The 23605-nt window shown below is 34.7% G+C and overlaps 7 protein-coding genes and 1 long non-coding RNA gene across 17 annotated transcripts; 5 read left to right on the top strand and 3 right to left on the bottom strand.

Annotated features, from left to right (window-relative positions):
• LOC104749740 (type 1 phosphatases regulator YPI2-like) lies at positions 108-2124 on the top strand. Of its 2 annotated transcripts, XM_010471432.2 has the most exons (4): positions 108-272; positions 834-1141; positions 1560-1649; positions 1875-2124. In XM_010471432.2, exons 2-4 carry the CDS (start codon positions 859-861, stop codon positions 1928-1930), a joined length of 429 nt encoding a protein of 142 aa, XP_010469734.1. In that variant the 5' UTR covers positions 108-272; positions 834-858; the 3' UTR covers positions 1931-2124. The 2 variants fall into 2 exon arrangements, with proteins under 2 accessions (XP_010469734.1, XP_010469735.1); XM_010471433.2 differs by lacking the exons at positions 1560-1649; positions 1875-2124 and having other exon boundaries at positions 121-272; positions 834-1257.
• LOC104749737 (type 1 phosphatases regulator YPI2-like) lies at positions 2478-4494 on the top strand. Of its 2 annotated transcripts, XM_010471420.2 has the most exons (4): positions 2478-2642; positions 3204-3511; positions 3930-4019; positions 4245-4494. In XM_010471420.2, the coding sequence occupies exons 2-4, from the start codon at positions 3229-3231 to the stop codon at positions 4298-4300; spliced, it is 429 nt and encodes a 142-aa protein (XP_010469722.1). In that variant the 5' UTR covers positions 2478-2642; positions 3204-3228; the 3' UTR covers positions 4301-4494. The 2 variants fall into 2 exon arrangements, with proteins under 2 accessions (XP_010469722.1, XP_010469723.1); XM_010471421.2 differs by lacking the exons at positions 3930-4019; positions 4245-4494 and having other exon boundaries at positions 2491-2642; positions 3204-3627.
• Positions 4664-9859, top strand: LOC104749738 (tRNA(His) guanylyltransferase 1-like). Of its 7 annotated transcripts, none has more exons than XM_010471425.2 (16): positions 4674-5012; positions 5309-5395; positions 5502-5590; positions 5877-6099; positions 6403-6535; positions 6647-6691; positions 6807-6976; positions 7099-7184; positions 7373-7480; positions 7874-8130; positions 8423-8554; positions 8636-8680; positions 8757-8926; positions 9023-9108; positions 9202-9309; positions 9622-9859. In XM_010471425.2, exons 4-16 carry the CDS (start codon positions 6081-6083, stop codon positions 9745-9747), a joined length of 1485 nt encoding a protein of 494 aa, XP_010469727.1. In that variant the 5' UTR covers positions 4674-5012; positions 5309-5395; positions 5502-5590; positions 5877-6080; the 3' UTR covers positions 9748-9859. The 7 variants fall into 7 exon arrangements, with proteins under 7 accessions (XP_010469733.1, XP_010469727.1, XP_010469726.1 ...); XM_010471424.2 differs by having other exon boundaries at positions 5865-6099; XM_010471423.2 differs by having other exon boundaries at positions 5806-6099.
• Positions 11868-12576, bottom strand: LOC104749736. The gene is made up of 3 exons (XR_761469.2): positions 12372-12576; positions 12120-12276; positions 11868-12030 (listed from the first exon to the last, which is right to left on the bottom strand). It is a non-coding gene; the product is annotated as an uncharacterized LOC104749736 (long non-coding RNA).
• On the top strand, positions 14689-16463 carry LOC104749734 (probable glutathione peroxidase 2). The gene is made up of 6 exons (XM_010471417.2): positions 14689-14833; positions 15034-15110; positions 15361-15422; positions 15518-15636; positions 15986-16153; positions 16233-16463. Exons 1-6 carry the CDS (start codon positions 14789-14791, stop codon positions 16269-16271), a joined length of 510 nt encoding a protein of 169 aa, XP_010469719.1. The 5' UTR covers positions 14689-14788; the 3' UTR covers positions 16272-16463.
• LOC104749735 lies at positions 16432-17991 on the bottom strand. 2 transcript variants are annotated; one of them, XR_761468.2, is made up of 4 exons: positions 17365-17991; positions 17058-17269; positions 16784-16849; positions 16432-16688 (listed from the first exon to the last, which is right to left on the bottom strand). XR_761468.2 is itself a non-coding variant. In XM_010471418.2 (2 exons), exons 1-2 carry the CDS (start codon positions 17906-17908, stop codon positions 17190-17192), a joined length of 624 nt encoding a protein of 207 aa, XP_010469720.1. In that variant the 5' UTR covers positions 17909-17991; the 3' UTR covers positions 16940-17189. The 2 variants fall into 2 exon arrangements, 1 of the variants encoding a protein (XP_010469720.1); XM_010471418.2 differs by lacking the exons at positions 16432-16688; positions 16784-16849 and having other exon boundaries at positions 16940-17269.
• Positions 19028-19554, top strand: LOC104749733 (GDSL esterase/lipase At2g31540-like). Its single transcript, XM_010471416.2, has 2 exons — positions 19028-19200; positions 19297-19554. The coding sequence occupies exons 1-2, from the start codon at positions 19065-19067 to the stop codon at positions 19488-19490; spliced, it is 330 nt and encodes a 109-aa protein (XP_010469718.1). The 5' UTR covers positions 19028-19064; the 3' UTR covers positions 19491-19554.
• LOC104749732 (preprotein translocase subunit SCY2, chloroplastic-like) lies at positions 20240-23578 on the bottom strand. Its single transcript, XM_010471414.2, has 13 exons — positions 23406-23578; positions 22689-23165; positions 22511-22599; positions 22337-22416; positions 22118-22207; positions 21948-22039; positions 21766-21849; positions 21497-21638; positions 21217-21333; positions 20999-21128; positions 20780-20903; positions 20586-20692; positions 20240-20497 (listed from the first exon to the last, which is right to left on the bottom strand). The coding sequence occupies exons 1-13, from the start codon at positions 23494-23496 to the stop codon at positions 20408-20410; spliced, it is 1713 nt and encodes a 570-aa protein (XP_010469716.1). The 5' UTR covers positions 23497-23578; the 3' UTR covers positions 20240-20407.

Below are 23605 nucleotides of genomic sequence, written 5' to 3'. Positions count from 1 at the left end.
TTCCGGATGTTGACACACAGTGTCGCAGTCGCAGACGGTTTTTTTTTGTTTGTTTGTGGTGTCTTTTTGCTACTTTTGAATTTAAATAAACAAATAAAAGACGCAAAAATAACCTTCTATATCAACCAGAGTCTTTCAAAGTTGTCTCTCTTCATCATCAACCTTTTCAATTTCATTCAAGAACAAGCGTCTGCGTCTCTCTTCCTCCTCTGCCTCCTTGTAACTTGGAACACCGAGGATTTGTAGCAGCAACTATTACGATCCATTCCCAGGTTTGCTTGTTAATCTTTTCTTCGATTTGATTGAGTTTAGGCTTTGCTCTTGTTCCCAGCGATCGAAACCCTATTTTATTTTTGATGTTCAATTTTTTATATTCAATCGATGAGTGCGTAAGAAATTGAGATTCGTGTGTTTGTTTAGTTTTCAGATCTTGATTTTAGGGTTAACAAAAATAGCATATGTGTTGTTTCCAGAAGAACGAACCCTAAATATTTGGGTTACACGATTTTTGTTCAAAGTTAGGTTTTGTAATGGTTACATGTGTTTCAACCAAAAAAAAACATATATGAAAAGACAAAATTTGATTTTTCTTGTGTGAAACTTTTGATTCTTTCTTTCCATTACTTAGCTTGGGACTTTTCATAAATCTCTGATTTTGAATCCACTATCTTCTTAGTTGTCAGCTCTGAACTCTGCAGTTTTGTTGTATACATTAGCTCTTCTTGTCGTTCTTTGTTTCCTAATGGGATGTTGTGTTTACTGAATTGTAGAGGAAAGAAAACAAGTCTTGAGCAGCCAAAGATTGATCATTTTTTTGTTGTCTCCCTATGCAGATAATCAAAAGCTTAATCTTGAGCTATGAGCACAGCGACGAGGTCTTCTTCCTCAGCAACAACTTCTGTCGTAGTAGAAAACCCTGTTTCTCAATCACAACCTACGGAAAGATTAGTGCTTCGGTTGAACCGGAAGAAGAAGAAAGTTTCGTGGAAAGACGGGACTGTGGACAACGAGTTCATGCAGAAGAAGAGTTCCAAGAAATGTTGCATCTTTCACAAACAGAAGCCCTTCGATGAGGATGACAGCGAAGAAGAAGATAACCACCACCATCACCATGATCATGACCATGAACACTCTGAATCTGGTGAGGCCTCTTCTTCTAATGATTCTAAAGCTGTTGACTAATCAGTCAGTGTTTTTCTCACATCACTATATATTGAAGCTTTTTAATAGATAATGGAAGAACACATATTTTGTCTTGAGGTTTTGGTCTCTTCCCCTATCTAACCCTGTTGTGCGTTATGTATATGTACATGTAATTTGCAGATTCTCTTCAGTGACACCCAATAAGAGCATTCTGGTAAAGTTGAAACATTATTTGCTGAGAATTACTACATCTCAATAACTCTTGGGAGGGACAGCTTGTTTTTGCACATGATCTAAGAACATATTTTGATCTCTTTAACTTACAGAAAAAAACACCATGTCTCAAAGATTGCAGACTATGTCAGTTCTCCAGAGAAAAATCCACGATATGATTTTGCTTAGTTGTTGTTCCTCAGGGATGCAAGATCTAGATGGAAACTGTAATTTCTGTCTTGGGGCAGCTGAAATGCTTTCATTTAGATCACAGTTTGGCTGGGAAACAAGAGGTTAGAGAGTTCGTTGATTCAATGTTATATATCTAAGAACAGCGTCTTAAAGTGTGTTTATAGTTGATACCTCGTGAACGTGCTCCAGAAATTCAGTGAAGACATTTGCTCGCACTTGTATATTCAGTGAACAATATAATAGTACATATATAGGTGGACAAGTGGTAAAGAGGGTTCATCTGATAAATTTTGCTAGAAGTGATAACAGGAGAGTTTGGCTTGTAGGTCAAAGAGATAAATGGCTGGATTTGTGTACAAGGAAGATGGTTTATATCAGATAATATCAGCCTGAACTTCATTGTTTATGGAACGAAAAGGACATCTTGGAGACATATATAATCGTTTCATTTATGTCTGCAATAAGAAGATTCATTTCAAGTTTGTTGATATTTTTAGCATTCATTTCTGTGGGCTTATTACTGTTCGGAGAACGTTGTGTTTGATTATAGTTTGGTATGGACTCATTTGACACAAATCTGAAAATGTAGTGTTAAAATATTTTTTTATAAAAAAGGTGTTACGGGATGCTAATTTATAATGAATCAAATCATATATAGAGCTGACTACAGCCAGCCATGATGATCCTTTTTTCTCCAAATTATGTTATTAGAGAGAATTCGTTGTAAATCAGAAAACTTAGAGACGGTATTGTCTCTCAAAATTCACAGCTCCAGATTCTTAAGTCAGCCGGACGGTTAAAAGATCGACGGAGAATGATGAGTTCCGGATGTTGACACACAGTGTCGCAGTCGCAGACGGTTTTTTTTTGTTTGTTTGTGGTGTCTTTTTGCTACTTTTGAATTTAAATAAACAAATAAAAGACGCAAAAATAACCTTCTATATCAACCAGAGTCTTTCAAAGTTGTCTCTCTTCATCATCAACCTTTTCAATTTCATTCAAGAACAAGCGTCTGCGTCTCTCTTCCTCCTCTGCCTCCTTGTAACTTGGAACACCGAGGATTTGTAGCAGCAACTATTACGATCCATTCCCAGGTTTGCTTGTTAATCTTTTCTTCGATTTGATTGAGTTTAGGCTTTGCTCTTGTTCCCAGCGATCGAAACCCTATTTTATTTTTGATGTTCAATTTTTTATATTCAATCGATGAGTGCGTAAGAAATTGAGATTCGTGTGTTTGTTTAGTTTTCAGATCTTGATTTTAGGGTTAACAAAAATAGCATATGTGTTGTTTCCAGAAGAACGAACCCTAAATATTTGGGTTACACGATTTTTGTTCAAAGTTAGGTTTTGTAATGGTTACATGTGTTTCAACCAAAAAAAAACATATATGAAAAGACAAAATTTGATTTTTCTTGTGTGAAACTTTTGATTCTTTCTTTCCATTACTTAGCTTGGGACTTTTCATAAATCTCTGATTTTGAATCCACTATCTTCTTAGTTGTCAGCTCTGAACTCTGCAGTTTTGTTGTATACATTAGCTCTTCTTGTCGTTCTTTGTTTCCTAATGGGATGTTGTGTTTACTGAATTGTAGAGGAAAGAAAACAAGTCTTGAGCAGCCAAAGATTGATCATTTTTTTGTTGTCTCCCTATGCAGATAATCAAAAGCTTAATCTTGAGCTATGAGCACAGCGACGAGGTCTTCTTCCTCAGCAACAACTTCTGTCGTAGTAGAAAACCCTGTTTCTCAATCACAACCTACGGAAAGATTAGTGCTTCGGTTGAACCGGAAGAAGAAGAAAGTTTCGTGGAAAGACGGGACTGTGGACAACGAGTTCATGCAGAAGAAGAGTTCCAAGAAATGTTGCATCTTTCACAAACAGAAGCCCTTCGATGAGGATGACAGCGAAGAAGAAGATAACCACCACCATCACCATGATCATGACCATGAACACTCTGAATCTGGTGAGGCCTCTTCTTCTAATGATTCTAAAGCTGTTGACTAATCAGTCAGTGTTTTTCTCACATCACTATATATTGAAGCTTTTTAATAGATAATGGAAGAACACATATTTTGTCTTGAGGTTTTGGTCTCTTCCCCTATCTAACCCTGTTGTGCGTTATGTATATGTACATGTAATTTGCAGATTCTCTTCAGTGACACCCAATAAGAGCATTCTGGTAAAGTTGAAACATTATTTGCTGAGAATTACTACATCTCAATAACTCTTGGGAGGGACAGCTTGTTTTTGCACATGATCTAAGAACATATTTTGATCTCTTTAACTTACAGAAAAAAACACCATGTCTCAAAGATTGCAGACTATGTCAGTTCTCCAGAGAAAAATCCACGATATGATTTTGCTTAGTTGTTGTTCCTCAGGGATGCAAGATCTAGATGGAAACTGTAATTTCTGTCTTGGGGCAGCTGAAATGCTTTCATTTAGATCACAGTTTGGCTGGGAAACAAGAGGTTAGAGAGTTCGTTGATTCAATGTTATATATCTAAGAACAGCGTCTTAAAGTGTGTTTATAGTTGATACCTCGTGAACGTGCTCCAGAAATTCAGTGAAGACATTTGCTCGCACTTGTATATTCAGTGAACAATATAATAGTACATATATAGGTGGACAAGTGGTAAAGAGGGTTCATCTGATAAATTTTGCTAGAAGTGATAACAGGAGAGTTTGGCTTGTAGGTCAAAGAGATAAATGGCTGGATTTGTGTACAAGGAAGATGGTTTATATCAGATAATATCAGCCTGAACTTCATTGTTTATGGAACGAAAAGGACATCTTGGAGACATATATAATCGTTTCATTTATGTCTGCAATAAGAAGATTCATTTCAAGTTTGTTGATATTTTTAGCATTCATTTCTGTGGGCTTATTACTGTTCGGAGAACGTTGTGTTTGATTATAGTTTGGTATGGACTCATTTGACACAAATCTGAAAATGTAGTGTTAAAATATTTTTTTATAAAAAAGGTGTTACGGGATGCTAATTTATAATGAATCAAATCATATATAGAGCTGACTACAGCCAGCCATGATGATCCTTTTTTCTCCAAATTATGTTATTAGAGAGAATTCGTTGTAAATCAGAAAACTTAGAGACGGTATTGTCTCTCAAAATTCACAGCTCCAGATTCTTAAGTCAGCCGGACGGTTAAAAGATCGACGGAGAATGATGAGTTCCGGATGTTGACACACAGTGTCGCAGTCGCAGACGGTTTTTTTTTGTTTGTTTGTGGTGTCTTTTTGCTACTTTTGAATTTAAATAAACAAATAAAAGACGCAAAAATAACCTTCTATATCAACCAGAGTCTTTCAAAGTTGTCTCTCTTCATCATCAACCTTTTCAATTTCATTCAAGAACAAGCGTCTGCGTCTCTCTTCCTCCTCTGCCTCCTTGTAACTTGGAACACCGAGGATTTGTAGCAGCAACTATTACGATCCATTCCCAGGTTTGCTTGTTAATCTTTTCTTCGATTTGATTGAGTTTAGGCTTTGCTCTTGTTCCCAGCGATCGAAACTAGGTAGAGGGAGATACCCTATTTTTGAAATTTTAATATTCATCGTATGAGTGCGTAAGAAATTGAGATTTGTGTTTTTGCTTAGGTGTCAGATCTTGATTTTGAGGGTTTACAAAAATAGCATCTGTGTTGTTTCCAGAAGAACGAACCCTAAAAAAAATTGGGTTACACGATTTGTTGTTAAAAGATTAATAATAAAACTACTTTTTTTTTTTCTTTTTCTTCAGAAGAACGATTCTGAAAAATTCTGATCGTGGTCACGCAAAAACTCTTCCTCTTATCTCCGATTCACAATCTCTGGGCGACACAAACTGGTTTCATCTCTCTCTATCTATCTGATTTATTCGAACATACAATCTCTCTCTCTCTCTCTCTCTCTCTCTCTCTCAGATTAAGTAATTTTGAAGCTTCGATTCGTAGTCGTTGGAGTTGTGGTGACCAAGAGGACTTGCGTTAATTTTGGAACTATCTGAACTCCTCTTTGGCGTGGTGGACTTACGGGAGCAAAGGTGAGATTTCGGAACTATCTGAACTCCTCTTTCCGATTGATTTGGTTTCATGTGAGGTTTTGATGGTGAGAACAAAATAATACTACGAAGTTACTACAATGTTTAGAATTTATTATTTTATTTTATACTTAAAGACACCATTAAAAAGTTTACCGATGTGATGCTCTAATAAAGAAATTGTACATACCTGCCTGGTCTTGAGTTCACCGTTTCAGTTACAAAACCGAACTGGAGAGCCTCGGTTAGACAAATTTGGATTAACGAACCGGCTCAGATTTCGGTTTAGGTAGCTCCGGTTCGATTACAGTACTGGGGATTTTCGCGTAACACAAAAAAAATTAGAAAAAAAAAACTGAGAGCAGCGAGAAAGAGAGAGAGAGTTTCGTCGTTGAATCTCAAAGAAGAATGGCGAATAGCAAATATGCGTATGTGAAGTCATTCGAATTGGAGGACGAGGTCATGCTTCCTAACTTGATGGTTGTTCGAATCGATGGTCGTGATTTTTCTAGGTACATATAATGATTTTCTCGCTTTTTTATTCGTTTCGGACATGGTCTGATGATGAATCGACGATGATGATGATTTTATCACGAAACTCTATCATCAAATCAATCAATGTTCTATAAGAATGTCAATTTGTGATGCTCCTCTTTGATTGCAATTTTCAGGATTCGTATTTATGAACATCTATCTAGTTTCAATTGGCTATTTTCAAATTGTTCCTGTAACTTAAAACATTGATCAAGGAGTATGTTATATCTATTCCCTATGCGTTATTTATATTTCTGTGTTACCTTCGTTGATGACTATAGATTTTGTCAAGTTACATGAGTTTGAGAAGCCTAATGATGAAACAGCACTCAGTCTGATGAATTCATCTTCTGCTGCGGTTTTGGAAGAGTTTCCGGACATCATATTTGCGTATGGATACAGTGACGAATACAGGTCCACCAGAATTTTACTTCTTTTGACTCAATAATAATATCTTTTAGATTTTTAGCATGACTTGTATAGATCATGTACAAAGCTTCTAACTGATGTCCATGTCTTTTGTAGCTTTGTATTCAAGAAAACATCAAGATTCTACCAGAGACGAGCCAGGTATATCGATTCCATCAAGTTTTATCGATACTTTTTTTTTTTTTCCTTTTTCAGAAGCGTTTTTACTTGAAGAATCTGTTTGAAACAGAGTTTTTTTTTTTTTGTTGATATGCAGTAAGATTTTGTCCTTGGTAGCATCGTTCTTTGCTGCAGTTTATGTAGCGAAATGGAAAGAGTTCTTTCCCCAAAAGAAATTAGAATATGCTCCTTCCTTCACTTCCAAAGTTGTAAGTTGTGCATCAGTAGAGGTTCTTCAAGCTTATCTCGCCTGGAGGCAACTGGACTGTAAGTCATTCTGACATCTTAAATATTGTACTCAACACACATTCATGTTCGTGGTATTATCTATGCTTATCGTCGTGAAATATCTTTGGGGACTTCTAACAACTTCCACTTCTTGGTTGCAGGCCACGCCAATAATCAGTATGACACTTGTTTTTGGATGTTAGTTAAAAGTGGAAAGAGCATAAGTGAAGCACAAGAGGTTCTAAAGGTGTGTTTGGTCGTGCTTTTCTATGGCAGGGATCAATGTTTTTCTTGTCATGGAATGTGTTTAATACTACGACTATTGTTATTATTTCTTATACAGATGTCAAAATACCTTCTTAAGCCTAGTTTCATGCCTAGTAATTATATGAGTTCTTTGATCATACTATGTCTATTTTTATTGGGTACCTGCAGGATACACAAAAACAGCAGAAAAATGAGCTTCTGTTTCAGAATTTTGGTATCAACTACAAAACGCTTCCTGAATTGTTTCGCCAAGGATCTTGTCTTTTCAAGAAAAAGGTGATATACAACACTTGATTTCATATGTGCTATCTATGTATTTAGATATATAGATCTTCCAGTTATAAGTTGAGTCTCTATGAAGGTTAGTTATCATAGTTTGTTGACCAATATTGGTTGTGCACATGTACGGTTAGGCTTACGCATTGTAATTTGCAAATTACAGTTGTTGAACCCTTGTAAAATCTGGTCATGTGTGGAAGACTATTACGTCAGCTTGGTTGATGTTCACGTGTAAAACTGATGTGTCTAGCTGATCATCTTGTATGGTAAAGAGTCAGATCTTCTCTTGTCATTGCATTTTGCTTGATGTTCATCTTTTATTTGCTTGATGGTATATACCTAAGACATTGTATATTTCCAATATGACATATTTTATTTAACTTCATTCAGGTAGACGAAACTGTAAAGCATGATGAGAATGGCAATCCTGTAAAAAGATTGAGGAGAAAGGCTGTTTTTGTACATTCAGAGAATATTTCTGGAATAAACTTTTGGAATGAGCAGCCTTCCCTATATAATGATCTTGGCCACTTCACGAAAGACATTGGAAAAATTGAACCAGACTTTATTAGGTTGTTTCAGTTTGAGAACAAGTTGTTACCTTTAACTTGGGCCGTGGTTAGAATTGATGGCTGTCATTTTCACAGGTAATTTTCTTTAGCTTATCATCTTAATTTCTTAGAACTTTGTCAGATTTTTAATTGCATTGGAACCTTAGACTAGTAAACTCCTTGTGCTCCATAAAATTCGGCTATATTATGAAATTATATACTACTTTGGCTGGCCTGTTCAATTTTCTTATGTTGTCTTATGGTCGCTTTTGTCTAGGGCATATTCTGATATTTGAATTTGCATTTTGAGAAAGAATTCATATTATTATCGATTACCAGTGTTATATGTTGGAAATGAAACTCATGCAGCTTGCTTGGATTTTGATAGATTTTCTGACGTTCATGAATTTGAGAAGCCAAACGATGAACAAGCTCTGAAACTTATGAATTCATGTGCAGTGGCTGTTCTCAAGGAGTTTGAGAATATTCACTTTGCCTATGGTGTCAGTGATGAGTACAGGTCTCTATCTCTCAAGTCTCAAACTCTTTACCTCAGCTTTTACAGATCTTAGAAATTAATTAAGTTCATCATTGATTACAGCTTTGTTTTGAAGAAAGAATCTGAGCTCTACAAAAGACAATCCAGGTTAAACTAAATTTCTCTTTTCCGTTACACTTTGTGGCCCTATCTTCTTGTCTTAATTTCTAGTATTGCATTGCAGTAAGATAATATCTGCAGTCACATCCTTCTTTACATCCACATATGTGTTACAATGGGGAGAATTTTTCCCTCACAAAGAATTGAAGTACCCTCCATCATTCGATGGACGAGCTGTATGCTATCCAACATACAATATTCTATTGGATTATCTGGCGTGGAGACAAGTTGACTGTGAGTACAAGTTTACTTGTAATCAACAATATATTTGCGAAGTTAAACCTCAATATACGAGTAGTCTCACTGTTCTCTTATGTTTTCGTTTGGCAGGCCACATCAATAATCAGTACAATACATGTTTCTGGATGCTTGTTAAGTCTGGAAAAACCAAAACTCAATCCCAAGATTACTTAAAGGTAGTTTGTTATGATGGATAAAGATATCATTTTCTCAAGTAGTCAAATGCTTAAAATGGTTCTTATCTTGCTTTTTGTGAATGACTTTTCCAGGGTACCCAAACACGAGAGAAAAATGAGCTGCTTAGCCGTCAATTTGGAATTGAGTACAACTCGTTACCTCAAATCTTTCGAATGGGTTCTTCGGTTTTCCGCCTAAAGGTTAGTATTGCCTTAGTTATCAATCTTTAATTAAATCTATGCATAGAAAGATTATGATACAGTAGACTGGCTGAAAAAACTAAGTGCCAAAATGTTTCTGTTCTTATTAGTGTGGATCAATTAAGTTAGTCAAACCTTTGGCTATTAAACTTGTAAATGGCTAAATCATACCAATCCTGAAGTGTAACTACCCTCCCAACGCTTGTTACTCGTTTTTATATCGAACTTGAACAGTGTGGGACTTCTTCTTCGATTGCAGAGCTTGATCTTTGTAGTTACCTGTTAAGCCAGCTGTCTGAATATTCATTTCAGGAAGCTGTTGCAGTCGAGAATGGAGTTGTTTCAGGGAAGAAACTGGAAGGAGAAGTGGCCCTAGATCATTGCAACATCATCGAACGCTGTTTCTGGGAAGAACACCCACACATTCTTAACTACTGATCTTAAAAACAACTGCATTTTAGTATTTTACTCCACCTGTAAGACTAATTTATTGCAAATACTAATATCCAATTCTTTACAACTTATGAACAATTGTTCCACTTTTCTGTTCCACACATGCGTTATATGAGCTCAATTCACAAGTGTGTCAACCATTGTACTTTAGAGTTTAGAAAAATATTTCGGTTTTGAATGTTCATACGTAGGAAATAGCTTACAGGTGAAAAAAATATATTTGTTGAAGATGAGATAAGGGGAGATAGGGATATGTAAAACATTAAATTCACACTGCCCAACTTGAATAGATTTTCACAGTTCGGGTTTGGAGGCTCAAGTGTGACAATTCGTGGAACTGGGAAAAATGCATGGGAAATCAACATGGCATGTCTAGGGCTTGCCCGTAACTGTGTTCCAATGGCAATCAACTATTTTGGTATACATCATCTACCTATGGGACTTAGACCGCAAATGTTTCCTCGCTTGTAATCTTCGGGCAAATACAAAATCTTACGGAGCTCGTAAAGATGGTGACTACAAGGTGTTCACTGGTTTTTTCGGATTTGAAGAGGATGGTGTCGTCTACGATGAAGATACTATATGCTTCGAGGCATCTCCGTGCCTTTTGCAATATGTTTCGTCTTGGCAAGTTGTACCTACATATATAGGAAGTAGAAACCAAGGATGCTTCGGGTGTGCCTGAGTACGGCTTAAACCTTCTCCGGGCCATAGCTACTGAATCCTTAAACGAGCACGCCCGTCATGGTGATTCCATTTTCTTCAAAAATTATCACTGAAATGGCTTATGGTAGAGTTAGAGCATCAAAATCGCCAGCACTAAAAATCCAATCTAATTTCTCTAATCAAAATTAATCAAAGAAATTAGATTGAATAATAACTAATGTACAAACTTTTAAGGTAAGTAGCATGGCGAGATTTAGGTTAGAGATTGGTTTGTTTTTAAAAGATAATAAGAGTCTGTGATGTTTTACAATAACTTATGTATAAATTTTTAATGAAAATCATAAAATTTTATTTTAAAATTACATTTAAGTCTTAATTTTAAAGAAAATACTATATTTTCTAATTTATTTAATGTTTTTTCTTTTAACATTAATAGAATTATACATATATTCAATACATAAAATTTTATTTTATTATTCATTTAATAAAATCTATAGTTTTTTCTTTTATACATTTGAGCCTTAAGATAAGGTATATACAAGTCCAAAATTTAAGTCTAATTAACAGTCAACGGATGCAAGAAACATAAAAAAAAAATCACAATCATAAGAAACCATCTCTTTGTTCTAAGACCGAATCCATGACCTATGCACATAAGCTGATAAATCAGCTTTTGCTGTTAAATAGACCAACTCTAAGCTACCGGATTTGACTATGGCAACAGTCTACATAGAAGATCCCTTACTATCTTGCTTACTTTTTATATAATAAGGGTGTGTAACTTGTGATGGTATGTTAATCACAGATTCACACTTGTCACTAGTTTTGATATGGTGAAAATTGATTTACAAAAAGTCACTAATTAGTCTATGTACATATAGAGTCAGTGTAGCAAAGCTAAACAACATATGTTATCAGTATACAACATTATAAACGATGACTAGATAACAACCAACACTATATGCGGATATGCGGGATAAATCTATACAAATAATATGAGTGTTATAAGTAAAGTTATTATCGAAAATCTAAAATTTGTTAGTGTAATAACCAAATATATAACCGTGAGATTATGTTTAGATCAAATACTATGTGTCAACTATATATATATATATATATATCATCCGCTGTTTCTTCAATCTATGCAAGATTATTTATTTCGTTTAATTTTCTTTTTGTAAGAATATGTTTCACCCGTGAAATATTCAGTTTTTTTTAATAGGTGAATAATTTCGGTTTTTGAAAATGTTTTAGATCTATAATGATATAATAATTAAATATGTTATAAAAATGATTAAAATATATTTTAAAATTAAAATGTTTGATTTTTTTAATTAATTGAAAATGAATATTCCTTAATCATTTAATAGCAATTATGCGTAAATATCCATAAAGTGAGAGCAATAAATTCATTAGTGTCTCGAGCTCTCTAGCGACGACATATCAACATTTTCTTGAGAATGTTTCTCTATTAATATATAGGGATTGTTACTACTTGTATAGATTTTCGACTGTTGTTCTTCAGCTTCTGCAACATTCACAACACCTCGACAACCTTGGAAGCCACATGAACATGAAAGGCGCTCACCAATTGAAAAGAACCTGTAAAAGTTACAAGATCAGCGGCAGTAGAAATTATGACTATAGTCTATAGAATATCTCAGATGATTTGAAGGGCAAAAAAATGAAACCTATAGTCATAGGTCAGTTCTTCCCACTTAGGAATATCCCTCTTTGCGAAAATGATAATGTGCTCTTCTCCATTAACAGTGATGACTCTTGAATAGCAATTGGGCTGCATAGAGTAAGGTTCCTTCCGCCCCCTTCTGCCATTACAATAATAAGGCTCTGCAACAATACACGGAATTTATGTCAAAATTATCATCCAGACTTGACTTTTGTATCAAATAAGATACACCATCCGCAAGCTCTCTAGTGAGAACCTCATTCAATTCAGCGTAGAACACACCATCCGCTACAAACTACAGACACATCAACCAAAATCACTTCCAATACATCTATTTATTAGATGTAATCCGGCCGGTTTAGATGTAATCCGGTTATTCGAAATTTTATAGCACCGAGAAAAACCAAATACATTGACCCGATGGAACCATACATCCATTTTTTTTTTTTTGTCATGGAATGTGTTTTAAGGAGGCTACGACTATAATTATACAGATATCGAAATGGCCTTTTTACATTCTTATACTGGCTCCTCTGAATGTGTCGTGTACAACTACAGAGGATCAGATTAGAAATTAAAATGTCAACCATTTTTCAGATTTTTACGAAATTAATTCGGTTTTCGAATTGACATTAGGAAATAGCTATAGCTTATATTTGTGGAAGATGAGATAAAGGGGGATGGATAGATATGCAAAACATTAAATTCACACCATACCTGTGCACTGACCAACTGCTTAACTTCTCTCGCGTTGCGTAAAAGTAACTTTATCCTCTCAATTTTTTTTTTTTAATTCAGTAAAATAAAAACAATTATTATTAATATTTTATTTTCTATCATGTTGATAATTCAATTTAAATGCCTGACCAGGTCGGTCCAACTACTTGACGAGACCTACAGACTGAAATTTTCAAGCTGGTAGTTAGATTTTTGAAAATTTTTTTGTTCTTATTTCATATTTAAAGCAGACTCTATATACCTTGAAATAAATGTTAATATTGGCTCTGATTGGTATCACTAATTTAGGTTGTTTGCAAATGAACCGCCTCTATGATCACCAATCAACAGATTGGAGATAGTGGTTGGACATCTTGGTTGGAAAATGTGGTTAAACTTTATTTTTTGTGGTTACAAATACTAACTTGAGTCACTCGATGAAACCAACGTTTGGTGAAGTTTAAAAGTTACAAAACTTTTATTTTGGTATTTTGTTTTTTTTTTGTTTTTTGGCGTTAGATTCTTTTTATTTGACAAAATAAAGAAAAACAGTGGATATAATCTGATTTTACTCCTATTTTTCAGGAATTTTTTTAACCTTTTTTATTTAATTAAAAAATATTATTGAGAAGAAACATCGACGAAAATTTTCTCTATTTATTTTATATATCTGTGTTTTTTACAAATTGCTGATATGTTATGGGTTGATCGGAGATAAATATGCAAATTTCAACGCTAATGATAAACACAGTATTTTGCATTATAAAAATTCTCATTCAACTATATTAATAATTTAATATTTCTTATTATGAATTAGATAATGATTTCAATTTTTATAGTTTTTAGAATTTATAGTATAAATTACATTTTTATAATTTATTACAAATTTTTAAAATATTTTATGATATTTTAATCTTATAATCTATTATCATAATGACAAAACCAATTATTTAGCATTTTAACATTTTTTATCTAACTATGTTTATATTTCATATTATGAATGAAATAATACTATATTACTCTAATTTTCTAACTAAACTAATTTAATTTTTGACTAACTATTATAATTTACACTATTCAATCGCTACAATGATACCAATCAAACTAATTAAATACTCAACCACTCTTTTTAACCGTACTATCTTTTCCTTAAGATATCTTTAATCGCTGTTTTTTTATCCACTTTCTCTACAACTCATAATTTTTAACCGCTTTGTTTAAACGCGGTTACCATTATAAGTGGTGTGGTGAGCAGAACAAACAACATAACAAAACTATAATAGAGTATTTATTTATTTTTGAGCCATCTTGATTTGATTTGTATTATAGTAAAAAAAAATTTAAAGAAAAACTAAATTTTAGATATATTCCTAATTATAACAAGTTATAATTGAGACAAAATCAGGTCAAATTGTGGATATACCATAATTGAGAATGAATCCAATTACAGATAATTGTTTACCATGAACAATCGCTAATTGTAAATGAAAGTCAAAAATTATGATTAATGGTCATTTTGGGAAAATTTGAATGGTGAGATTTGATCATTTTCATGAGATTTACTTCCAACTTCGCTAACATTAAATAATTTTCTGTAAAAGTTTGAGAAAATTAACTATATTTGACATTTCGTAATTTAATTTTATACAATATCTCGGCCGACATAGAAAAAAAGAAAATTATATGATCATGTACCTATTAATCAAATAATCGAAAATGAAAATAATAATAATAATAATAAGATTGGTAAGCAATCAATATGGAAAGTCGTGGATGCTTACCCCACCGTTCGTCACAACTCACAAGAGATTCGTCATTTAAAGCATCTGATCCTATCAACCTATATATATAAATACAAAATAAGAATTAATATTTCTTCTCTTCTTTCTTCAAAACTTAAAAAAGAAAAAAAAACACAGAAAGAGAGAGAGAGAGACCAAGGACGACTCTGCAAATATGGCTGATGAATCTCCAAAGTCCATCTACGACTTCACCGTCAAGGTTTTTTTTCTCTTCATGTGTTTAGGTCATTTGGTTTTATGTTTCATGTAAACAAACACTGAAACACAAGAACCAAGAACATCTTATTTTGATCCTATATACGGTAGCGGAATTCTCAATGTTCGATCTCAAGCAGGAGGGTTATGTGGGTTTTAATCACAAGATTTATATGTGTGTTCTTGTCTTCTTGAACATGGCAGGACATCGGAGGTAACGATGTGAGTTTGGACCAATACAAAGGCAAAACTCTTCTGATTGTAAATGTTGCTTCCAAATGGTAAAAACTTCTTTTCCACTTGGTTAAAAGTCACTATGATTTGCCTAGATTTTTTACAAGATCTTGTGAAATTATTTAGTGATTGATCAATCCGGTTCAGTTTGGTTTCGATTAGTCCCGGTAGTCATTGTTCTTGTTATTACAGTTTTTATTTTATTTTTACCTTAATATAAACAAAGAAGGATTTTAGTCAATCATAATATATAACAGATTTGCTTGACGTCAAAACTAAATTTTCTTATTACCGCAGTGGTCTGACAGATGCGAACTACAAGGAACTGAATGTTCTATACGATAAATACAAGGATCAAGGTCTGTGATTTATATATACTCTCTCTCTCTCACACACACAATTAAAACTAACTATAGTTAGGATTTTAATTGTGATTATGATTAAATAAAAATAGGGTTGGAGATACTGGCATTCCCATGTAACCAGTTCTTAGGACAAGAACCAGGGAACAATGAAGAGATTCAACAAACTGTTTGCACTAGATTCAAAGCTGAATTCCCAATCTTTGACAAGGTAAAAAAACTTATCTACGGCCTTGACTCAAACTCCATCGAATTTGAACCTTAACTGTGCCGCAGTAGCGGCAATAGTACAAATCATTTAAACTACATACCCTGGTCTCTCTGTTACAATTAATCTGGACAATTGTTGTTCTTATTTCAAGTTAATCATTGTTCACTAAGTTTTTAAGTTAATCTTTGCAAAACAGCACAAGTAATAGGTGTTCAATGTATTAGGAAAACAGTGTTTTTTATGTCGTGAGTTTATGTACACACTTCACCTATTGCTATAATTAAGATTACTGTTTTACTTTTTGTTACATTATCGGAGTTTGTGTAATGAATGTTGACGGCAAATGTAGGTGGATGTGAACGGGAAGAACACGGCGCCGTTATACAAATACTTGAAAGCAGAGAAAGGTGGTTTGCTCATTGACGCCATCAAATGGAACTTCACCAAGTTCTTGGTTTCTCCCGACGGCAAGGTCTCACAGAGATATTCTCCCAGAACCTCTCCTCTTCAATTCGAGGTACGTACCACCCCGGCTCTCTCCGAAACCGAAATCTATATATCCATCCTAATGACGGTTTGTTTTTGGATTCATGCAGAAAGACATTCAAACTCTGCTGGGACAGGCATCTTCTTGATCATCGGAAGATGTTTCAAGAACGCTCGTTTCGTCCAAGTGATCTTAGAATCTTCAATATTGCAAATTTATTCTCTCTGAATCTGTCATTTACGTTCTAAATAACTGATGTCTTCAATGTCATTTATCATGTGACTTTCGTTTAAAGATCAAACTTAAAAAAGTTTTAGTAATAAATCACATTGGGCCATAAGACAGTTGTATACGTAACAAAGAACACGTGAAAGATTTCTCCCTATCGTACACGACACGTTAAGCGTGTTCACAACTTATGACCACAAAAGTTTTCTGATTCTTTCCTAGCCACGGGAAAAAAGATAAGAATCACACGTTACAAAAAAGAAAAAAAAACATCATACAAAGGTCATGTGCGTTCTTGATTGACATCTTGTAATTGAAGCAATGTCATCATATAAGCCTAGTTACCAATGACACATAAAAAAAAAAGGACAGATCAAGATCATAAAGCATACAAAAAGTTCAAACTCTCTTAACAGTTAGATCATGAGTTACCTCAGCCAAAAGCAGAGTTCTATAAAAATACAGTTGGAGATTTGATTGTGTCTCTATATCTCATCACTGCATATATGAACACAAGAACCTTAATTCAGATGTCAGATGTTAAAGCAACCACATTGCACTCAAAACAAACCATTTAAGGGGAAATTGTAGAGACAAATAATTTGAACTTTTTATTCATAGACACATTTATTTCCAATTTATTAAAATCATTAACGCTAAGGATACAATTAATACACAGAAACATAGAATTAAAGTCGTGGCAAACCAGTTTATCCATAGACCCCATTTGCAGGTCTTTTCTCAGCTAACAAAAGCAGAGACTTCATTCTTGCAAAGAAGGTCTTTTTTCTAGTTCAACCAATCTGTTTCAGACAAGAAGAGATGATCGATTCTTTTTTCAGCTGCACAACCGTACGGTGCAAGCTACAGTTTGTGCCCAGTATTTGAGTCTAGCTTTTACATCTTCTGGATCATCACCTGATATATTAAAAAAATTGCTACAAAATCAAAAAAAAATGTTCTTCATAATCATCTGAATCGACACCAAATTTAATCAAGATTGAGAGAGTTACCAGGGCTAGAGATCTTCCAGTTTGCAATTGGAGTAGTCGTGGTCGGTGGTGGTGGTGGCGGCGAATCCTCTTCTTCCGACGAGCTGTGGTGGTTTTGTTTATCATCTAAGAACTTTTGGCTCATGGAGTAACAAAGCTCTAACGCAGGCAAAGTGTTGCAAAGCTCAGGGATCTCATCGTAGCTAAAACCAAACCCTAGATCTAAACAACCTTTAAGCTCCTCAAGATCATCATCCGTCAAGCTCTTGGCTCTCGTCAAATCATCTTGATCATCCAACGCGTATCCCTCAAGCAACACTTGGCTCTTCTTCTTTTCAAGCTTCTTCCTCCTGCTCTCGCCGGAGAAATAGCCTCCTCCACCTCCTCCTCTGCCACCAGAGTTTCGAATTGCGGCCCACGCTTCTTGGATTCCTCCGTCGTCTTCGTGGTGTTCTGGTAAGACTGTGTTCGATGTAACATCATGATCAGCATTTAGGTTGTTTTCTTGGAGAGAGTGCTGCGTCCTCCATGGATCTGATGATTGGAAGTGATGAGTACAAGCCATTCTTGTGTTTTTTGTTATCGTAATTGAATGGTGGTGATGTGAGGAGAGATTGATTTATATAAAGACTATATAAAGAGATGGTTTCTTGAAAAAGCGGCGACGTCGAAGCATCAATTATTGTATATGCCTTCTTTTGTGGGGGCCATGCAAAATAAAACGAACCAATGATTCTATGAAACTGTGTGTTAGAGAAAACATCCATATATTTTAGTTACCTATTTACATTATTCCTGAATTTTCTAAAAGTATTATTACATATTGTGATATTGGCTTAGGCATCTACTGAAAAAGTAGAAAAGTATTATTCAACATCAAATTATTATTATTATTTTTTAAATCAAGAACTAATAAAATGTATTATTATATGTACTTTAATTCATTGATTATCATACGCTTTTATTAAAAAGCAATGAAGTGAATAAATTTGTTTTAGTTAGCAAAAGAAAAAATGATTTTAGAAATACGTTTTGAGGAAACGTGTCGGATTCGAAGTTACCGAGAAGCTATAAAATGTCAAAAGAAGCATAGAAAGTGAAACAAAATCACATATTTGGTTTTCGTGGCACGTTGATCACGGATCTTTCCACTCAGGATGACCTGCCCCAAGCATTCTTTAGTTACAAGATATGATACCATGAATGTACAAACACTTAGTGGGATTTGTATTCACCATGCATGCCTTAGCTCCACTCTCCATAATAAATCTCAAAACACCATAGCAAACACTATACAACACAATATCATTTTGCAAATATTAATATCAAGCTCCGTATGGAGAGATGATAGCAGCAACATAATGTGAAGGAGAATATATAAGAATTTAAGAACGTCATGTGACCGTCACCATCACCACAGTCAGATAAGGGTCCCCATGAAAGAAAAAATCACAATGAGTAATGATGTCATGGACAGACGAAACATGAGACATATACGAACGGAGAGACTCATCCTGTGAAATGACACATAGACCACATGTTGTTCACCTTTTCCATCACTGTCTTAAAGAAATCCGAATCTTTTCTAAACATCTAACGATAATTATGCAATATAGTGTGATAGTGTCTATATATATCCATGGCCAAAAAGATGTAAAACATTAGTTTGTGCTACGTGCTTCATATTGCATGTTGTTGATAAAAAAAAAATTATTTAGAAAATGAGTTCTTGTTTTATACAATCAGAAACTTCAGAGCTCTTGCCCCAGATCGAAGCATCTCTAACCGGAAGCAAAATCCTTTACGCCAATATCTATGACCCAGTGATGGATATGATCCAAAACCCCGGCAAATTTGGTACACATATAAAATTTCTTTCTTGTTCCGCAAGCTATTTTATGAAATTAGCACTAGTGATTAATATTATTCGTGTGTGTGTGAAATTTAAAACAGGGTTTGAAGAGACGAAGAGAGGATGTTGTGGAACAGGGTTCTTGGATACGAGCTTCACGTGTAATGCTTTCTCTCCGACGTGTGGGAATCGGTCGGAGTTTTTGTTCTTTGACTCGATTCATCCATCGGAAGCTACCTGTAATATCATAGGCGATATTCTGGATCCTCAGATTCGTGGGAGGTTTCAGGCTTAAGTCATCACAATGTTATATGTTGTTTCTTAATTGCGACAATTAGTGGACTTTGTTTACTAATCAAATATATAAAATATAAATTATAGCCAAATCTGCCGCAACTAATTAAATTTAGTTGACTTTCACTTGTTGACAAACAAAGAAAATCAGTTGATTTAAATTTAGGCAGAATCAAATTTATCTTAACTAGAGTATTTCTGTATTTGCCGACAGTTTTATATCGGTTCGATTTTGTAGAATCTGACCACATTACTCATTAAATGAAGGATGCGAAATAATTATATAAAAAACCAGTCTAACTAGGTTTTGGTCGATCTATCTCTCAACAAAACTACTACCAAAATACCATCAAAATGTAACACTTTAGCTTCTTTCAATATGTTTTTTTTTCTTCTAAAAGATCCCACAAAATGGGAAGTACAAAATCTAATAACATTCGTTAAGAACTCTTCAAAATCTCTACTTCGAAATATGTTTGCAAAAGACACATTTTGAGATTTCTACTTCCATTCCAAACATACAAACAATTATGTGGACCATGGTCTTAATATTGCCAATATGATAAGTTGAGTAACCAATTTTATTTCTTTTTGTAGTTTTCGTATGTAAGTAGAAATTAACAAAGAAAAATAAGTGAACGATGGACAGTTTATTTCACAATTATCGAGTTTAGTTTTGTCCACTCTGAGCTTGCAAATGTTTGATTGGAGTTTGACTATTTTCTGCATAATCTTTCCGGAAATGCTTGGTAGATTCCAAAAGATAAATACTTGGCAAGTGTGTGTCTGAATCTTCTTATGATGGTAATGTGTTTTTGGTTCTTAATACAAATCATCTAATGCCTAATCTAAACGAAAGAGAAACAAAAACTCTAAACCACAGTGATATATCTATAATCTCTCCTGTTTCTCGAATCTTTATACACCATATCTCTTCAACGCTTTGCTTAAACTCGGCATTACATTGTAGGCATGGTAAGATCTTCTAAGTTCAATAATGGAACCAACCTGAGCACAAAAAATAGAGATCATCAACACAACGAAATCAGTATTGTTGTTAAACTGAATCATATAGAAATGTCGATCGAACACTAACAATGATCAAAACCGATGTAAATCCGATAGAAAAGCCTTGATTGATGCTGCGTAGATAGTGGTCAAGTACACTAGAAGCTGTTGCCAAAAAGCTCAATAGAAGACCACCTGAATCAAACCAAACCAGCTGGTATAAAGATATTATAATTACACTATGCATGTAATAAGTCTCTAAAACAGAACAACTTAACTTACCCCAAAACCTAGTTGATGCTTGTATCTTCGTCAGGTACTCAATTGTGGCTTTCCCAGGCTTTATGTTGGGTATTCTCGCTCCCATTTTGTTTAAATAATCGGCTATTTCCTTTGGCAAGTTGGCCTATATAACAACATAAGAAACCCGGTATATAAAATGTCTAACGTTCACTGAAAGATTGAAATATATATTGAAGAAAGGGTAATAAATTTACTCACAATGTCAAAGATGTTGAAGAGAAAGACAAAAAACGCATATATCGAGTAATAGACCCAAGGCGGTGCTCCCACCGTGCTTTCAGGGTTTAATATCTCCTTCATGTTTAACAAGAACGGTGAACCCAGAATACTAAAACAAAAATAAAATCATTAGACAGCCTTACATGGTAACAACAACACAAAGATGCAAGAACCTAATGGATCTGTAAGGGATTTACCTTGCAAGAATGCTGGGGAATGCCAAGAGATATGTGGTTGTGAGGACAGGCTGCATTCCTGCTGGGTTAATGTTAAAAGGTATGTACGGCTCCACCTCGGTTATTGGAGAACCTTCTCTGCCCAAATGGCAAAACATAGCATAAAATCAAATATGAGTAAACCACACGTTGCATTCAAATGTATATTAACCTAGTTTACTTTACTCCTAGCTATATTGGCTTAAATTGCAATATACAAGAATCTTTTTCTACAAAATACTGATGATGAGGTATATATTACCTCGAAGCAGAAGCAAGTTTAAAACCATAATATTGTAGTTTTATCTTCCTGCAGCCCTCAGTAACAACAACAGCGAACATAGTTACTACCGTGAAAATGCCCACCAAGCCTAACAAGTAAGGCAACCAATTCGAGAAACTTCCTGTAAAACCAAAAAAGAATTGACTCTTTCTAGTTATAAATTAATTGGAAAGGTGGAAGAATACAGGTCTAAGGTAAAGACTTAACCATAAGTTAAAGGAATGTGGAGTAAGGAAAACCAAAGGTACCTGAGATTTGATTGAGCATCTTGTGTAAGGTCTCTGTGTAGCCCGTCAATATTCCCACACAAATAATTAGAGATGACCCATGACCTGTAAAATGCACAGGTTATGAGCAAGTTCCACCAATTACTCCATTTCAGTATCACTATAAGCTACATAGAGAGATAGATAGAGAGAGAATCACATACCAAATCCAGATTCTGATATTGTATCACACAGCCACGTCATCGTCATTGCACCACAGACTAGCAGAGATGCTGTCATCATTACATGCTTGACCCTGAATAAGCATGCATTCTTACTTTAGCATCATCAGCTGTGGCAAAATGGATGAAATGAACTATCCTAATTAACTTACTGGGAAGTGGCTGCAAAAACTGAATATTGAAGAGAAGTGTAAGCCACCACTAACGCTTCCACTATAGCGAAGAAAAAGGAAAGCCACCATCTAAAAAAGAGATGAAAGAACGATTTAGTAACTCTGTTTAATGAAGCAAAAAAGTCAGAAGAGCTAAAACAAAGTAATTGCATGTTAAGAATTCATCTCACGGCTTGAGAGGTAAGAAACTAAACACACATATAACTCTTGATCTTCTCATGACCATCTAAGCCTTCCTTTCGCAGTTTCACCAAGGATGGAAGAATGTGACAAAGCACCTGGTGTTTCATGATCACTTTATCATCAATCATAATCTTAATATGAAGAATCCACATATTCAGGCAAAACATCAGATCAAAGAGAGATCTTAACCTGCATAATAATGGATGCTATTATTTGTGGACTGAGCCCAAGATGGAAGAGTGAAAGCTTAATCTCTGCTCCAAACTCACCCAGTTCCTCTATCAATAAACATAAAACGTTAACTACAAACTTGGAAGTGTCATCCAAACAAGGGACTAAAAAACTCAAACGGCAGTAGAACACTCACCAACAGAACCCGAGACAAAGCTAAGGTAATCTTGGGGTATTAATCTTCTGTCGAATCCAGGTAAAGGGATAAAATATCCAACACGGCTAAGAACAAGCAACAGAGCTGTTACGAACAACCTCCTCCTTATCTCGCTCTTAAAGAACCTTTCTGCTGCGCTATTGAGAACTGAACTAATGCGAACAAAATCAAGAAACCTATTTCTAAAAGACTTTGGCCTATTATTATCCTCTAGTGTTTTGGAGACACTGTCCTGTGAATCCTGAGGAATAATCTCAACATCCAAAGCATCAGTACCGCTGCTAATGGATTCATTTCCGAGCTTATCTGAATAATTTACAGAAAAACTCTTCCTTTCGTTTACAACGAGATGTCTTCTGTTCATCTGCATAATATGGCTCTCTCTCGTGCTTGACAAATTCATGGTAAGACATTTTCTTGATTGAAAAGTTTGATGATAACACAGAACTGGGTCTCCTGCAAAAAACATCAAAGCAATTGTTTTTGTTTAATTGAGAAAGTTTAAGACAAAATTAAGCAAATTTGCAGGGTTAGGAGAACTACTAATCCAAAGAGGATAGTATCAGTTGTAAAGTAATGAACTTTATAGCAACAAGAGAAACCCCAGGTTTGAAATTAGGGTTTCCATCAACGAGAATTTAACCATTTGTATTTGTACACCGCCGACTAGTCTAGTCTAGGTAAAGTAAAACTTACGTTTAGAGAGGAAAGCATAGGAGGGGGGATGAGAAAGCGAGAATGGTCTAAGAAGAGGCACATGGAAGAAGCAAGCTTGAGACGAGTTCATCTGAGAGAAACGCGGCGCAGAGCCTAAAGGAAGAACAACTTCGCCTTTCAATAGTGTGTGTTACTGTTCTACTCTCTTTAAAAATCCTTTTTTTTTTTCACCAATATGT

The sequence above is a fragment of the Camelina sativa genome, chromosome 16 (assembly GCF_000633955.1).
Source record: "Camelina sativa cultivar DH55 chromosome 16, Cs, whole genome shotgun sequence".
NCBI lineage: Eukaryota > Viridiplantae > Streptophyta > Magnoliopsida > Brassicales > Brassicaceae > Camelina > Camelina sativa.
Note: the sequence above shows the minus strand (reverse complement) of the source record. Positions and strands in the feature narration are given on the sequence as shown.

Excerpts from the sequence above, each read along its gene's own strand:
- LOC104749740 (XM_010471432.2), top strand. The coding sequence starts at position 859 with ATGAGCACAGCGACGAGGTCTTCTTCCTCAGCAACAACTTCTGTCGTA. Across the intron at positions 1,142-1,559 it reads CCATGAACACTCTGAATCTG|GGATGCAAGATCTAGATGGA; the intron begins GTGAGGCCTCTT and ends GTTGTTCCTCAG. Across the intron at positions 1,650-1,874 it reads GTTTGGCTGGGAAACAAGAG|GTCAAAGAGATAAATGGCTG; the intron begins GTTAGAGAGTTC and ends TTTGGCTTGTAG.
- LOC104749737 (XM_010471420.2), top strand. The coding sequence starts at position 3,229 with ATGAGCACAGCGACGAGGTCTTCTTCCTCAGCAACAACTTCTGTCGTA. Across the intron at positions 3,512-3,929 it reads CCATGAACACTCTGAATCTG|GGATGCAAGATCTAGATGGA; the intron begins GTGAGGCCTCTT and ends GTTGTTCCTCAG. Across the intron at positions 4,020-4,244 it reads GTTTGGCTGGGAAACAAGAG|GTCAAAGAGATAAATGGCTG; the intron begins GTTAGAGAGTTC and ends TTTGGCTTGTAG.
- LOC104749738 (XM_010471431.2), top strand. The coding sequence starts at position 5,996 with ATGGCGAATAGCAAATATGCGTATGTGAAGTCATTCGAATTGGAGGAC. Across the intron at positions 6,536-6,646 it reads GGATACAGTGACGAATACAG|CTTTGTATTCAAGAAAACAT; the intron begins GTCCACCAGAAT and ends TGTCTTTTGTAG. Across the intron at positions 8,681-8,756 it reads CTCTACAAAAGACAATCCAG|TAAGATAATATCTGCAGTCA; the intron begins GTTAAACTAAAT and ends ATTGCATTGCAG.
- LOC104749734 (XM_010471417.2), top strand. The coding sequence starts at position 14,789 with ATGGCTGATGAATCTCCAAAGTCCATCTACGACTTCACCGTCAAG. Across the intron at positions 14,834-15,033 it reads TCTACGACTTCACCGTCAAG|GACATCGGAGGTAACGATGT; the intron begins GTTTTTTTTCTC and ends TGAACATGGCAG. Across the intron at positions 16,154-16,232 it reads CCTCTCCTCTTCAATTCGAG|AAAGACATTCAAACTCTGCT; the intron begins GTACGTACCACC and ends GGATTCATGCAG.
- LOC104749735 (XM_010471418.2), bottom strand. The coding sequence starts at position 17,908 with ATGGCTTGTACTCATCACTTCCAATCATCAGATCCATGGAGGACGCAG. Across the intron at positions 17,270-17,364 it reads CTGGAAGATCTCTAGCCCTG|GTGATGATCCAGAAGATGTA; the intron begins GTAACTCTCTCA and ends TTAATATATCAG.
- LOC104749733 (XM_010471416.2), top strand. The coding sequence starts at position 19,065 with ATGAGTTCTTGTTTTATACAATCAGAAACTTCAGAGCTCTTGCCCCAG. Across the intron at positions 19,201-19,296 it reads CCAAAACCCCGGCAAATTTG|GGTTTGAAGAGACGAAGAGA; the intron begins GTACACATATAA and ends AATTTAAAACAG.
- LOC104749732 (XM_010471414.2), bottom strand. The coding sequence starts at position 23,496 with ATGAACTCGTCTCAAGCTTGCTTCTTCCATGTGCCTCTTCTTAGACCA. Across the intron at positions 21,850-21,947 it reads AATATCAGAATCTGGATTTG|GTCATGGGTCATCTCTAATT; the intron begins GTATGTGATTCT and ends TGCATTTTACAG. Across the intron at positions 21,334-21,496 it reads AAACTTGCTTCTGCTTCGAG|AGAAGGTTCTCCAATAACCG; the intron begins GTAATATATACC and ends CCATTTGGGCAG.